The sequence below is a fragment of the Rhizopus delemar genome, genomic scaffold (assembly GCF_000149305.1).
Source record: "Rhizopus delemar RA 99-880 supercont3.18 genomic scaffold, whole genome shotgun sequence".
Taxonomy (NCBI): domain Eukaryota; kingdom Fungi; phylum Mucoromycota; class Mucoromycetes; order Mucorales; family Rhizopodaceae; genus Rhizopus; species Rhizopus delemar.
The window spans coordinates 1-16,478 of record NW_027137844.1 but is presented as its reverse complement, the minus strand read 5'-3'; the positions used below and the strand labels follow the sequence as shown (position 1 = coordinate 16,478).

At 31.3% G+C, this 16,478-nt stretch overlaps 5 protein-coding genes across 5 annotated transcripts; 4 read left to right on the top strand and 1 right to left on the bottom strand.

Annotated features, from left to right (window-relative positions):
• Positions 1–647: 647 nt before the first annotated feature.
• Positions 648–1,061, bottom strand: RO3G_15880 (uncharacterized protein; the record flags this gene model as incomplete). Its single annotated transcript, XM_067670464.1, has 3 exons — positions 648–771; positions 836–1,002; positions 1,056–1,061. 3 exons carry the CDS (start codon positions 1,059–1,061, stop codon positions 648–650), a joined length of 297 nt encoding a protein of 98 aa, XP_067526565.1.
• A 2,689-nt stretch (positions 1,062–3,750) lies between these two features.
• RO3G_15879 (uncharacterized protein) lies at positions 3,751–5,035 on the top strand (the record flags this gene model as incomplete). The annotated part of the gene is made up of 5 exons (XM_067670463.1): positions 3,751–4,014; positions 4,101–4,169; positions 4,246–4,506; positions 4,577–4,750; positions 4,808–5,035. The coding sequence occupies 5 exons, from the start codon at positions 3,751–3,753 to the stop codon at positions 5,033–5,035; spliced, it is 996 nt and encodes a 331-aa protein (XP_067526564.1).
• Positions 5,036–9,399: 4,364 nt separating this feature from the next.
• On the top strand, positions 9,400–9,640 carry RO3G_15878 (uncharacterized protein; the record flags this gene model as incomplete). Its single annotated transcript, XM_067670462.1, has 2 exons — positions 9,400–9,430; positions 9,474–9,640. The coding sequence occupies 2 exons, from the start codon at positions 9,400–9,402 to the stop codon at positions 9,638–9,640; spliced, it is 198 nt and encodes a 65-aa protein (XP_067526563.1).
• A 2,853-nt stretch (positions 9,641–12,493) lies between these two features.
• On the top strand, positions 12,494–12,734 carry RO3G_15877 (uncharacterized protein; the record flags this gene model as incomplete). Its single annotated transcript, XM_067670461.1, has 2 exons — positions 12,494–12,524; positions 12,568–12,734. The coding sequence occupies 2 exons, from the start codon at positions 12,494–12,496 to the stop codon at positions 12,732–12,734; spliced, it is 198 nt and encodes a 65-aa protein (XP_067526562.1).
• A 2,851-nt stretch (positions 12,735–15,585) lies between these two features.
• Positions 15,586–15,826, top strand: RO3G_15876 (uncharacterized protein; the record flags this gene model as incomplete). The annotated part of the gene is made up of 2 exons (XM_067670460.1): positions 15,586–15,616; positions 15,660–15,826. 2 exons carry the CDS (start codon positions 15,586–15,588, stop codon positions 15,824–15,826), a joined length of 198 nt encoding a protein of 65 aa, XP_067526561.1.
• Positions 15,827–16,478: the final 652 nt, after the last annotated feature.

Below are 16,478 nucleotides of genomic sequence, written 5' to 3'. Positions count from 1 at the left end.
TATAAAGAGAGTCCGTAAGAGGTCAATGTAAGAAACGGAAAGAAATACAAATAATGATATAAAGAAGAGCAAGGGTTATTGCATGTTGTAATGTAACCATAACCAAGTTTTTTTTTTTAATTAGTGAACCATTCGTTAGAAACATCTTGACTAAAGCACTCACAATATTTAAAGTAAAAGAATACTAGAACTTACTATAAGCAAAGATAAAAAAAAATAGTTAAAAAGAATAAAACATTCAACAACTTTATACCCATGCAACAAAATGATTGTTTTTCTTTTGCTTGTAATGAGTTAACTTTTTGGGTTGATTTAGTTTTGGTTATTTTGTTTTCAAGACATGGTGCATATCAGCAATAGTTAAAAGTATCAAAAGCTGTTAACAAAGTAGAGTAATGACAAAAATACAAAGAAAAAAGGAAAAAAAAAAAGAGCAATGAGAAAAAAAAAAAAACCTTTAAAATTCATGCAAGCTTATTTCGTTGAGCTAACGTCATAGGACCAATGACATTGAAGAATAGCAACTTATATAAAAAAAAAGTGCTAACATTACCATCGTGAAGATCTAGTCATGACAAGACAATCTTAAACGACATTTAACAAATAATAATATAATTTGTTTAAACAATAAAAGGAAAAAGAAATAATTATACTCTTCTCTTTTTATTTTGACGACGAGAAGTGGGACGAGTGCCAGAACGGGTACGACGAGAAGAAGCAGGAAGGAGAGAAGAAACAGCAGAAGACGAGAAAGTAGTTGAAGAAGTTGCACTAAGGTTAATAAAATTTAATCGTTATAATGATAGAGTATATTTGTTTTTAAAATTAAACATACATGTTAAGTTCATTGCTATATCCTTCTTCTACTTCGTTCGAGGCGTCCAGATCAGGTAGTAGTTCAAAATCAAGGTTTTCCTCAGGATGTGCATCATCTATTTGCTCTGTTACGTAGGTGTTTGGCTCTACTAAGTTACTTGCAGCCTCTGGTTGTTTATTTTTCAACTAATATAAACATAATGGTTAATCAAATGAACGTTTTTGTAGAAAAAGAATACCTTCATGTTGTGGTAATTGTTGTATGACTTTGCTAGCAAAACTTGAGCTCCCCAGCTATTGATGCATCTATTTAAAGGGATACTTGCTCGTAAAGCAAGTTCTTCAAGCTCTGTACATGCTGTATTCTTATAAACAGCTGGAATATCCTTCCATGATAGCTTGTTTTTATCGATATGCGCATCCGCAAGAAGCTTATTGCTTAAGCTCGTACAAGTTACTTGGGTGAACCTGTTTAGTTGAGAGTGATACCTTTTGGTTAAGAGACGTTTATGATCAAGTGTTTCGTCAGAATCCTCTGGATCGTCTACAAGGCCCATTGTTTCTCTTAAAAATGCGTCTATACAGACTGCGTTAGTATGTCGCCCATTACCCAAGCTTGCTGGGAATCTTGGAACATCTCTACGAACGCTGTCAAATGTTGGTAGATTTAATAAGGAAGGTTGTGGCTGATAAATAGCTACTGTAATGTATTTTAAGTAAAAAACATCTCAATCAACTTCTTTTTTTTTTTTTTTTTTTTTTTTTTTTTTTTTTTTTTTTTTTTTTTTTGCCCCCCTGCAACTAAAATTAATCGTCTTTTTTATTTAAAAAAGGCTGGTTTTTTGGAAAATATGACATGAGAGCTGAGGAATGCTAAAAAAGAGAACGCCCCGACTCAATCACTTGGATTTCCGAGCTTATACGCCAATAGAAATGCTTTTTGGATCTTTGTTGAATTTAAAAAACCTTGCACTGAAGTTGAAAAAGGATGGTCTTCCCAGTTTGTAATCTTGTATGGCATCATGTAGCACAACAGAAAAACATTTATTTTTTAAAAAAAATACAATGTCTTTTTATTCAACAAATATATTATATACTTTTGTTTATTTTTATAGATTTAAAATCTATTTTTTTCGAGCTTTCTTTTGATATAAAAATCAGGCTTCTAACATTGAAATCCACGTTCTCATTCCTTTAATAGAATTACCACTATTAAAAAAGATCACCTTTATCAATTTGGATAATCATGTTTGGGTGCAGTGTTCCACTGCAAATAATCGTGCAAATTTGTTAACAGATATATTATCAATCTTGCGAAAGAGCTTAGAATCGTGTGACATCGGGTAACTGATTGTTGATCGCACTGCCTCCTGTCTCTGCCACAAATCGTTTAAACCGTCGTTAATCTTTTGGTTAAGAGATGTTGCAAGATTTGTGGCAGAGACAGGAGACTGCTGGTACATTTATTCGTTAACTGATCTCGCAAGACGCAACTTCCATCAGTTATGTTATGGCTCCTGTTTATTATCCATTTGATATCTAATGGTGCTCGGCAGCCAATGATACTTTTCAAATCAATGCTTTATTTGTCTTTTTGGTCTTTTATAAACCACTCATATTGCTTTATATACAGGTTTTATTGTCCACTCATATTGCTTTATATACTTCTTTATAGACCACTCATATAGCTTATATACTTCTTTATTGACCATTCATATTGCAATAAATATTGCTTTATATATACAAAAAAAATAGGGATTTGTTTTATAAAAATAGCTTTTTTTTTATTTAAATAAAATAATAATAATATACAGGTATTTCTTTGCTCGTAGCGTTTTAAAAGCTTACTTGACTTACCTAATGCCATCAAAATAGCATCATCTAATCTAAAAAAACATCGATTAATCTCGTTGAACTCAAAAAGTTTCTCATAAGAAGAAGAAAAAAAAAAGCCAGCCTCAAGGATGCAAAAGACACAAGGATTCAAGGAATTGGGCACTCAAAGCAAAAGAAGAAAAGACATCAGTACTCAAGAACCAAAGCAAAGGCGAGAAAGAAATAGTAAAAGGCCAAAGCAAAGTAGCACGTATCTATAATAATTATTAGCTATTGAGTATACGTAGTAGAAGTAATAGTACCTTTCTTTAAATAGGCGAGAAGACTAGCTAAACTTATACCAACAAGTAAAAAAAGTAGCACGTATCTATAATAACTATTAGTTATTGAGTATGCGTAGTAAAATTAATAATACCTTGCTTTAGATAGCCCAGGACAACTAGCTAAGTTTAAAGCAACAAGTAAAAAAAAGAAACAGCACGCATCTATAATAACTATTAGTTATGAAGGATATTTAGTAAAAGTAATAGTACCTTGCTTTAGATGAACCAGGAAAAAGAAAAAAAGAAAAAAAAAAACGTCATCCAAGCTTATACCAACAAGTAAAAGAAGAAGAAAAGGTAGTCCTTAGAAAGAGACTTTATAAAGACCATTTAAACCACAAAAAAAAGCAGGCAATACGATTTTACTAAAGTAAAAGTACCATTAGAACAGAAATAGAATATATATAATATTAAGAACTTACCTTTTAGAAAGAATGTTTTTTTTTAAAAAAAAAAAAAAGAAAAAAAAAAGTACTTTTTTTATAGCCTCATTTTACCAGTGTTACGATTACCTACTATCGATTAAAAACAAGTTTTTTTAAATATGGTTTAACTATTGAAACACTCAGAGAGGGTATTCATAAACAGTTTAAAATCTTTTTTATTATTATTATTCAAATGTAATATCTTTAACTGTAAAGGCTTTTTTCTTTTCCTTTCTTTGCTTTTCTTTTTTTTTTTTTTGTAAAACAAATAAAGTACTACCTTGCTTTTGTATACATCTTCAATTTATTTTGTACTCTTGTTTTTTCTTCCTTAAAGTTTATCTTAAAAAATGTCTCGTCGCGTCGCCACCCCCATCAGTGTCCCCAGCAATGCTCCCAAAAGGGCAAGAATTTCTATGAGCATTGCTGGATCATCATCCACTGTTGTTCCTGCTTCTGCTCCCGCTTCTGTTGTTCCTGTTCCTGCTCCCGCTCCCACCTCTGCTTCTGCTCCTGTTCCCGCTTCTGCTCTTGCTCCTGCTCCTGCTTCTGCTTCTGTTCCTGTTGCAGGCTTCAGTAGGCTTTACAACTCCTCGCTTTGGAGAGCTCTGTTGGTGCTGAAGCCATCCCGAGCAGCCCTCTGGTTTCGCACAGGATATAATGGCTGCTCAGATACAGCAATTGACACCATTTGCTGCAGCAACAGCAACAGCAACAGCAGCAGCGAGCTTCAGAAGCTGAGGTCGACCAGGCCAAAAAAGAATGTCGTGTAAGTCTAGAACAGATTTATCAAATTAGTAATTGTAATTTAATACCTATATTTTATACCTTTCTTTGTGATGTAGAGCTATTTAGCAGAATACTACCGTGATTTCGTTGTTGGTCGCAGAAGCGAATTTGACTTGGACGTGACCTTCGCCCACAAGAACAACAGAAAGGTCAAGGCCCTGTTATGTGAGCAAGTCAGGAAGCATCGTCGTTTTGATTTGCTCACCACTTCGCAAATACACACCATTATCAGGAGCAAGTATTCCTATTTGATGAGCAAGGCCAAGGGGAAGACAGTTGTTTCAACAAAAACAACCTGTCGTAGCCGTGTAAATACGGTGAGTATTTAATATTTAGAAGATTATATTATAAAATATAGAAAATGCTTACATTAACACCTTATGATAGAAACTCTCTAACAGGAGATCTATTTACATGGCTAACCCTTCAGCGTTCGACGCCCGTTTCCCGTTCGCTGGCAAAATTCTGACTGTTGACTGGACGTCAGATGAAGAAGATGGGCCAGAGGACGCGAACGGTCGTACGTTCGTGGTCAAAAGGCCATCATTTAGGAGCAGCGAAGTAAGTAAAATGTTGGTAACAAATTTCATTTTCTAATATACCTTAATCAATCTACAGGTGGTGCAATTCCACGAAGAGTTGCAAAAAAAATACAGGGAATCCACGAAGAAAAAGGGGGCTCCACCAACTATTAGAAGAATAATAGAAAACGTTGAGGTGGAGTTCCCTGACAAGCTCGATGATACTGATTTTCCTTCCTGGGCTTTTTCTTCTCCTGGTCTTGGTTTTCCAACCTCTGTTTCTGCTTCTTCTTCTTCCTTTGCTGCTGCCAATCCAATGCAGTAGGCATTTTCTTTCTTTTTTTTTTGTTTCTTATTTTGTTGTCTCTTCACAAATCGAATAAAAATTTTTAAAGAAAAAAAAAAGAAAAAACTATTGCATGGTTCTTTAGTAAAATATATAGTAAAATAATAATAGTGTTTTAATGGCTTGGTATATTTGTTACATAAAAATTCGTCTTGGCAGAGCGAGAGTAAGAAGGTGATTATCAACATAAGGGCATACAGCAACAGGATTGAAAATTCTGTAGATTGGAAGTATATTGTTGCTTGAAACTGGATCAAATTGATTCTTCCACACTTGGATGCCAGTACCATCGAAGGTGGGAAAATGTTGAGTCGCATGGCTGTACCAATTGACGAATGCAAAATAGTGAATGGAATTGTTGAATGAATGTGAGAAAAAAAATGATATTTGGCCAATTCGTAGTTGGTTGTTCATAATGGCTTGAATATATGATGATGATGATGAATGATTGTCGGATTGTTGGTAACGTTGTCCAAGCAAGTTAATTTTTTTAAATGATTGTATATTTGTATTGATCGTATTAGGCATAGGTATTTCATAAGTATTCATATAGTAGTTTTGTAAGATTTCATAGTGTTCGATGCATAAAGTTTGTTGTTTGATGTTGATTTCTGAATGAAGGGCTTGTGGCCATGGATGGTTGTGACTATGATTGTAGTTATGCTTGTGGTAGTGAATATGGCAGTGGCTATAGTTATGGTTGCGGATGCAGCTGTGATTGTGGTTGCGACTAAGGCTACATTAGTGGTTATGATTATGGTTAAACGGCATATTCCTGTGGTTGCCCGCTTATTTTCAGTGTTGTGGTAGAAACACTAATCGCACCCCATTTCATATCAATCAGGATAAAGGTCGTATAGATATGTTGCAACTTTGTCCACTGTCGGATTCGAACTCTTACCTAATGGCTGAGTTGAATGCATTGTTGCCAGTAGGTTAAATAAAAAATAAAGTCTGCTAAGAAATAGTAATGTAAAGATGAAGATGCAGAATATTTTCAGCCAAAAAATTTATTTGGAGCATGTTACGATTTAAAAGCTTCGTTTGATTGTAACAAGAGACAATATTCAATATTCTTCTCTGGTCTTCGTGTGAGGAAAGACAAAATGCAATCTGTTCAAAGCTCTTTATGTGATTGCGTATAACGTGCGAAGTTTCCCTATATTGACTTTAGTAATTGCTGTGTTGGTCAAAAAAAAAAACAGAATGTCGTCTGATATATATGGATTTGTAAAGCAAAATCCATAATTCGAACATTATGCATGCATTGTATAAAAATTTCAGTTTTGTTAGTCATAGCTGCCAGGTTAAGACATTTGGTCATTATGTATATGAGGTGAGGAGGTATGAACAACCTCTGCTGGATTTGCCTAATGAAAAATAGTAGCTGACTGCGGGTTGACATTGACATACATAGTTCTTAATACACGATTATCATGAAAATAAAATAAAAGCCGATCTAAATAAGATTATATAACTAGCTCCAAATAAACATATTTCAAAGGAGCTTTTAATGTATTAATGATGGATATTTGAAAAGAAATGACGCCTGAAATAACAAGACCTTTTCCTATTGTCAGAAATCCAATCCAATGCCAGGAATGTTTCTAATTATTCACATTATCGGAATAACGCGTCAAAGAACGTTATTCATATTGTTAAACAGTAACTGATTGTAGTTGACATTAATAAATACAAGCATTAATACGAAATCATAATTAAAATAAAACAAAATATAAGTTAATTTAAATAAGATCATACTGTTGTAGAACAGTAACTGACTGTAGTTGACATTAATAAATATAAGTCTTAATACAAGATCATAATTAAAATAAAATAAAATATAAGTTTTGAGATATTTGCAGATAAAAATTTGAGAATTAAAAGGAGATAGTACTTGAAAACTAGTGAATGAGTCTCTATGTAACCTCTTTATTAGATTTCAAGACGAGAGAGAGAACCCATTTAATCAAACTACGCCTTTATATAGGAAATAAAATTATTCAGGGACCGAAGTGAGTTCAAGGTCAATTTTAGTATTGAACTTGAATAATATAAATATTGTATATGGTTAATATTGTAAATGAGTCTTAGAGAATATGTAATATATAATATTATGTATTCAGTACTTGTTATTTTTTATATAAGATTTGAGTAATCTCATACGAATAATAAGTATTTAATGGGGTAAATACGACAAGTTTATTTAAATAAGATCATACAATCAATTCCAATTAAACATGTTCTTTTAGAATATGTATTGTATTCATGAGAGTTCTTTGATAAGAAGAAGTATCAACTAAAGTAACCAAATCCAATCCAATGCCAGAAATATTGCTAATCTTTCACATAATTGAAATAACGCGTAATGTAACCTTATTCAAATCAGTGAGGAACTCTCAGAATAAAAAGATAATCTATGACAGGCATACAAAAGAACAAATGAAATGTTTTCATAATCATAATTATAGATAACACTTGCTAAAGTACCTGAATATTAGAAGAACGATCACAATAGAAGATATCAAGCCACTCACTCAATAGGATATAAATACCTGCCTTCAATTAGAATAGTTTTTACTTGAACTTAAACTGAAATAAAGATCAGTCTCAAAAGGTACTCAAACTGTTCCTTGATTTTTGTTTACACTTTTTCTTTTACTACCTAAACCATTATACAACACATACAACCAATTCCAATTAAACATATTCTTTTACCTAAAAGAAATTAAATCTCATAAAAGAGTAGCCCTTTGCTTACAGTCCATATTCTATCCTTTGCAATTTTTGGGATAAACTGAAAGTTTTCATAGATATACAGTGGGTGGACTAATTGTCCCAGTGTTTAAACTTTTTTTACTTTCGACTTCATAGCTCAACCAATTCTCAGGCTATGCGGATAGTTCTATGCTCATTAGAAAGGTCTCAGTCCGTGCTACATCATATCAAGCACTCAGTGTTCGGAGATTACACAGTCTGAGGTTATCGGCAATAGAAAAAAACCACCGCACTGGGACAATTTTTCCGTTTGAACATAAATTTTATTTAATAGCGGGTATGTCCCCCTTTAGCTTTAATAACTGCTTTGCAACGGTCAGGCATGCTATCTAGGCGCACCCCATTTGATATGTAAATGAGACAAAAAGACATTTTCACACATTGTGATCTATGCTTATGCTTATGCTTATACTCATACTTATGCGCTTATACTTGAACTTATGACTAAGATTAGGCTTACGCTTATGCTTATTATCATATACCAACATTCTTTAAAGATTATTCATATTGAATTTATAAGAAATCAGAGTAATGAGTAGTTAGTGAGTAATGAATACCTTACAAATATTGATTATAGACCTTTTTTCACTATTATTCGGGTGATAAACTAAATTCACACATTTAACACGGTTTACAAGTTGGTTTTGAATATAGCATAAAATAAATGAAAAAAATGAGACATGAATGAAAAAAAAATGAGACATAAATGAAAAAATGAGACATAAATGAAAAAAATAGAGATCTACTTACAGAATAATTATAAATAATCTACTTTTGCATAAGCAGGAACAGATATTCATATTACAGCTATAATTATAAAAAGTATGTGTTAAAAAAGGATTTAATTGAAGTTTGATGAAAAGAATATAAATAGCAGCAGATATGATAATATTAAATAAAAAAGATAACTTTTTAAGTCTGATTGAATTTTACAGTCTTTTTATTCTTATGAGATTAAACAAATAAACTGGATTGCTAATAACTAATAACTAATGACTTTTTACAAAATATATACTATTTGCAAAAGATACGTGTTCTTATAAAAGGATTGAGTTCATTTCAAACTATTTTCAATCTACTTGTAATGAAATTTGAACAAAATGTCATATTGTTAAGAAAGCAATATTTTGTTTAAATATGAAATGGGGGATGAGATTCTCTTTTATGAATAAAGATGAACAAATATAAGATTAGACTTGATGGATTGATATGAAGATAATATTATAAGCAATTATGATAAAAAAGTAAAAGAAAAGAAAATAATCCAATGCTTGACTAAAAATACAGATTTATATATAAAGTAAATATTAAAAAAGAACAAAAATGAAACAGATACTGTATTTTGCGGTTATGGCCAGTGACCGTGACCATAATTGTGACGGCGACCGTGGTTATGATTGTGGTTGTGGTTATGGTTATGGTTAAACGGCATATTCCTGTGGTTGCCCGCTTATTTTCAGTGTTGTGGTAGAAACACTAATCGCACCCCATTTCATATCAATCAGGATAAAGGTCGTATAGATATGTTGCAACTTTGTCCACTGTCGGATTCGAACTCTTACCTAATGGCTGAGTTGAATGCATTGTTGCCAGTAGGTTAAATAAAAAATAAAGTCTGCTAAGAAATAGTAATGTAAAGATGAAGATGCAGAATATTTTCAGCCAAAAAATTTATTTGGAGCATGTTACGATTTAAAAGCTTCGTTTGATTGTAACAAGAGACAATATTCAATATTCTTCTCTGGTCTTCGTGTGAGGAAAGACAAAATGCAATCTGTTCAAAGCTCTTTATGTGATTGCGTATAACGTGCGAAGTTTCCCTATATTGACTTTAGTAATTGCTGTGTTGGTCAAAAAAAAAAACAGAATGTCGTCTGATATATATGGATTTGTAAAGCAAAATCCATAATTCGAACATTATGCATGCATTGTATAAAAATTTCAGTTTTGTTAGTCATAGCTGCCAGGTTAAGACATTTGGTCATTATGTATATGAGGTGAGGAGGTATGAACAACCTCTGCTGGATTTGCCTAATGAAAAATAGTAGCTGACTGCGGGTTGACATTGACATACATAGTTCTTAATACACGATTATCATGAAAATAAAATAAAAGCCGATCTAAATAAGATTATATAACTAGCTCCAAATAAACATATTTCAAAGGAGCTTTTAATGTATTAATGATGGATATTTGAAAAGAAATGACGCCTGAAATAACAAGACCTTTTCCTATTGTCAGAAATCCAATCCAATGCCAGGAATGTTTCTAATTATTCACATTATCGGAATAACGCGTCAAAGAACGTTATTCATATTGTTAAACAGTAACTGATTGTAGTTGACATTAATAAATACAAGCATTAATACGAAATCATAATTAAAATAAAACAAAATATAAGTTAATTTAAATAAGATCATACTGTTGTAGAACAGTAACTGACTGTAGTTGACATTAATAAATATAAGTCTTAATACAAGATCATAATTAAAATAAAATAAAATATAAGTTTATTTAAATAAGATCATACAATCAATTCCAATTAAACATGTTCTTTTAGAATATGTATTGTATTCATGAGAGTTCTTTGATAAGAAGAAGTATCAACTAAAGTAACCAAATCCAATCCAATGCCAGAAATATTGCTAATCTTTCACATAATTGAAATAACGCGTAATGTAACCTTATTCAAATCAGTGAGGAACTCTCAGAATAAAAAGATAATCTATGACAGGCATACAAAAGAACAAATGAAAAGTTTTCATAATCATAATTATAGATAACTCTTGCTAAAGTACCTGAATATTAGAAGAACGATCACAATAGAAGATATCAAGCCACTCACTTAATAAGATATAAATACCTGCCTTCAATCAGAATAATTTTTACTTTAACTTAAACTGAAATAAAGATCAGTCTCAAAAGGTACTCAAACTGTTCCTTGATTTTTGTTTACACTTTTTCTTTTACTACCTAAACCATTATACAACACATACAACCAATTCCAATTAAACATATTCTTTTACCTAAAAGAAATTAAATCTCATAAAAGAGTAGCCCTTTGCTTACAGTCCATATTCTATCCTTTGCAATTTTTGGGATAAACTGAAAGTTTTCATAGATATACAGTGGGTGGACTAATTGTCCCAGTGTTTAAACTTTTTTTACTTTCGACTTCATAGCTCAACCAATTCTCAGGCTATGCGGATAGTTCTATGCTCATTAGAAAGGTCTCAGTCCGTGCTACATCATATCAAGCACTCAGTGTTCGGAGATTACACAGTCTGAGGTTATCGGCAATAGAAAAAAACCACCGCACTGGGACAATTTTTCCGTTTGAACATAAATTTTATTTAATAGCGGGTATGTCCCCCTTTAGCTTTAATAACTGCTTTGCAACGGTCAGGCATGCTATCTAGGCGCACCCCATTTGATATGTAAATGAGACAAAAAGACATTTTCACACATTGTGATCTATGCTTATGCTTATGCTTATGCTTATACTCATACTTATGCGCTTATACTTGAACTTATGACTAAGATTAGGCTTACGCTTATGCTTATTATCATATACCAACATTCTTTAAAGATTATTCATATTGAATTTATAAGAAATCAGAGTAATGAGTAGTTAGTGAGTAATGAATACCTTACAAATATTGATTATAGACCTTTTTTCACTATTATTCGGGTGATAAACTAAATTCACACATTTAACACGGTTTACAAGTTGGTTTTGAATATAGCATAAAATAAATGAAAAAAATGAGACATGAATGAAAAAAAAATGAGACATAAATGAAAAAATGAGACATAAATGAAAAAAATAGAGATCTACTTACAGAATAATTATAAATAATCTACTTTTGCATAAGCAGGAACAGATATTCATATTACAGCTATAATTATAAAAAGTATGTGTTAAAAAAGGATTTAATTGAAGTTTGATGAAAAGAATATAAATAGCAGCAGATATGATAATATTAAATAAAAAAGATAACTTTTTAAGTCTGATTGAATTTTACAGTCTTTTTATTCTTATGAGATTAAACAAATAAACTGGATTGCTAATAACTAATAACTAATGACTTTTTACAAAATATATACTATTTAAAAAGAGATACGTGTTCTTATAAAAGGATTGAGTTCATCTCAAAAGGATTTTCAATCTACTTGTAATGAAATTTGAACAAAATGTCATATTGTTAAGAAAGCAATATTTTGTTTAAATATGAAATGGGGGATGAGATTCTCTTTTATGAATAAAGATGAACAAATATAAGATTAGACTTGATGGATTGATATGAAGATAATATTATAAGCAATTATGATAAAAAAGTAAAAGAAAAGAAAATAATCCAATGCTTGACTAAAAATACAGATTTATATATAAAGTAAATATTAAAAAAGAACAAAAATGAAACAGATACTGTATTTTGCGGTTATGGCCAGTGACCGTGACCATAATTGTGACGGCGACCGTGGTTATGATTGTGGTTGTGGTTATGGTTATGGTTAAACGGCATATTCCTGTGGTTGCCCGCTTATTTTCAGTGTTGTGGTAGAAACACTAATCGCACCCCATTTCATATCAATCAGGATAAAGGTCGTATAGATATGTTGCAACTTTGTCCACTGTCGGATTCGAACTCTTACCTAATGGCTGAGTTGAATGCATTGTTGCCAGTAGGTTAAATAAAAAATAAAGTCTGCTAAGAAATAGTAATGTAAAGATGAAGATGCAGAATATTTTCAGCCAAAAAATTTATTTGGAGCATGTTACGATTTAAAAGCTTCGTTTGATTGTAACAAGAGACAATATTCAATATTCTTCTCTGGTCTTCGTGTGAGGAAAGACAAAATGCAATCTGTTCAAAGCTCTTTATGTGATTGCGTATAACGTGCGAAGTTTCCCTATATTGACTTTAGTAATTGCTGTGTTGGTCAAAAAAAAAAACAGAATGTCGTCTGATATATATGGATTTGTAAAGCAAAATCCATAATTCGAACATTATGCATGCATTGTATAAAAATTTCAGTTTTGTTAGTCATAGCTGCCAGGTTAAGACATTTGGTCATTATGTATATGAGGTGAGGAGGTATGAACAACCTCTGCTGGATTTGCCTAATGAAAAATAGTAGCTGACTGCGGGTTGACATTGACATACATAGTTCTTAATACACGATTATCATGAAAATAAAATAAAAGCCGATCTAAATAAGATTATATAACTAGCTCCAAATAAACATATTTCAAAGGAGCTTTTAATGTATTAATGATGGATATTTGAAAAGAAATGACGCCTGAAATAACAAGACCTTTTCCTATTGTCAGAAATCCAATCCAATGCCAGGAATGTTTCTAATTATTCACATTATCGGAATAACGCGTCAAAGAACGTTATTCATATTGTTAAACAGTAACTGATTGTAGTTGACATTAATAAATACAAGCATTAATACGAAATCATAATTAAAATAAAACAAAATATAAGTTAATTTAAATAAGATCATACTGTTGTAGAACAGTAACTGACTGTAGTTGACATTAATAAATATAAGTCTTAATACAAGATCATAATTAAAATAAAATAAAATATAAGTTTATTTAAATAAGATCATACAATCAATTCCAATTAAACATGTTCTTTTAGAATATGTATTGTATTCATGAGAGTTCTTTGATAAGAAGAAGTATCAACTAAAGTAACCAAATCCAATCCAATGCCAGAAATATTGCTAATCTTTCACATAATTGAAATAACGCGTAATGTAACCTTATTCAAATCAGTGAGGAACTCTCAGAATAAAAAGATAATCTATGACAGGCATACAAAAGAACAAATGAAAAGTTTTCATAATCATAATTATAGATAACTCTTGCTAAAGTACCTGAATATTAGAAGAACGATCACAATAGAAGATATCAAGCCACTCACTTAATAAGATATAAATACCTGCCTTCAATCAGAATAATTTTTACTTTAACTTAAACTGAAATAAAGATCAGTCTCAAAAGGTACTCAAACTGTTCCTTGATTTTTGTTTACACTTTTTCTTTTACTACCTAAACCATTATACAACACATACAACCAATTCCAATTAAACATATTCTTTTACCTAAAAGAAATTAAATCTCATAAAAGAGTAGCCCTTTGCTTACAGTCCATATTCTATCCTTTGCAATTTTTGGGATAAACTGAAAGTTTTCATAGATATACAGTGGGTGGACTAATTGTCCCAGTGTTTAAACTTTTTTTACTTTCGACTTCATAGCTCAACCAATTCTCAGGCTATGCGGATAGTTCTATGCTCATTAGAAAGGTCTCAGTCCGTGCTACATCATATCAAGCACTCAGTGTTCGGAGATTACACAGTCTGAGGTTATCGGCAATAGAAAAAAACCACCGCACTGGGACAATTTTTCCGTTTGAACATAAATTTTATTTAATAGCGGGTATGTCCCCCTTTAGCTTTAATAACTGCTTTGCAACGGTCAGGCATGCTATCTAGGCGCACCCCATTTGATATGTAAATGAGACAAAAAGACATTTTCACACATTGTGATCTATGCTTATGCTTATGCTTATGCTTATACTCATACTTATGCGCTTATACTTGAACTTATGACTAAGATTAGGCTTACGCTTATGCTTATTATCATATACCAACATTCTTTAAAGATTATTCATATTGAATTTATAAGAAATCAGAGTAATGAGTAGTTAGTGAGTAATGAATACCTTACAAATATTGATTATAGACCTTTTTTCACTATTATTCGGGTGATAAACTAAATTCACACATTTAACACGGTTTACAAGTTGGTTTTGAATATAGCATAAAATAAATGAAAAAAATGAGACATGAATGAAAAAAAAATGAGACATAAATGAAAAAATGAGACATAAATGAAAAAAATAGAGATCTACTTACAGAATAATTATAAATAATCTACTTTTGCATAAGCAGGAACAGATATTCATATTACAGCTATAATTATAAAAAGTATGTGTTAAAAAAGGATTTAATTGAAGTTTGATGAAAAGAATATAAATAGCAGCAGATATGATAATATTAAATAAAAAAGATAACTTTTTAAGTCTGATTGAATTTTACAGTCTTTTTATTCTTATGAGATTAAACAAATAAACTGGATTGCTAATAACTAATAACTAATGACTTTTTACAAAATATATACTATTTGCAAAAGATACGTGTTCTTATAAAAGGATTGAGTTCATTTCAAACTATTTTCAATCTACTTGTAATGAAATTTGAACAAAATGTCATATTGTTAAGAAAGCAATATTTTGTTTAAATATGAAATGGGGGATGAGATTCTCTTTTATGAATAAAGATGAACAAATATAAGATTAGACTTGATGGATTGATATGAAGATAATATTATAAGCAATTATGATAAAAAAGTAAAAGAAAAGAAAATAATCCAATGCTTGACTAAAAATACAGATTTATATATAAAGTAAATATTAAAAAAGAACAAAAATGAAACAGATACTGTATTTTGCGGTTATGGCCAGTGACCGTGACCATAATTGTGACGGCGACCGTGGTTATGATTGTGGTTGTGGTTATGGTTATGGTTAAACGGCATATTCCTGTGGTTGCCCGCTTATTTTCAGTGTTGTGGTAGAAACACTAATCGCACCCCATTTCATATCAATCAGGATAAAGGTCGTATAGATATGTTGCAACTTTGTCCACTGTCGGATTCGAACTCTTACCTAATGGCTGAGTTGAATGCATTGTTGCCAGTAGGTTAAATAAAAAATAAAGTCTGCTAAGAAATAGTAATGTAAAGATGAAGATGCAGAATATTTTCAGCCAAAAAATTTATTTGGAGCATGTTACGATTTAAAAGCTTCGTTTGATTGTAACAAGAGACAATATTCAATATTCTTCTCTGGTCTTCGTGTGAGGAAAGACAAAATGCAATCTGTTCAAAGCTCTTTATGTGATTGCGTATAACGTGCGAAGTTTCCCTATATTGACTTTAGTAATTGCTGTGTTGGTCAAAAAAAAAAACAGAATGTCGTCTGATATATATGGATTTGTAAAGCAAAATCCATAATTCGAACATTATGCATGCATTGTATAAAAATTTCAGTTTTGTTAGTCATAGCTGCCAGGTTAAGACATTTGGTCATTATGTATATGAGGTGAGGAGGTATGAACAACCTCTGCTGGATTTGCCTAATGAAAAATAGTAGCTGACTGCGGGTTGACATTGACATACATAGTTCTTAATACACGATTATCATGAAAATAAAATAAAAGCCGATCTAAATAAGATTATATAACTAGCTCCAAATAAACATATTTCAAAGGAGCTTTTAATGTATTAATGATGGATATTTGAAAAGAAATGACGCCTGAAATAACAAGACCTTTTCCTATTGTCAGAAATCCAATCCAATGCCAGGAATGTTTCTAATTATTCACATTATCGGAATAACGCGTCAAAGAACGTTATTCATATTGTTAAACAGTAACTGATTGTAGTTGACATTAATAAATACAAGCATTAATACGAAATCATATTTTAGATAAACACAATATAGTTATTTAAATAGATCTACTGTGTAGACAGTACTGATGTAGTGACATTATAATACAAGCA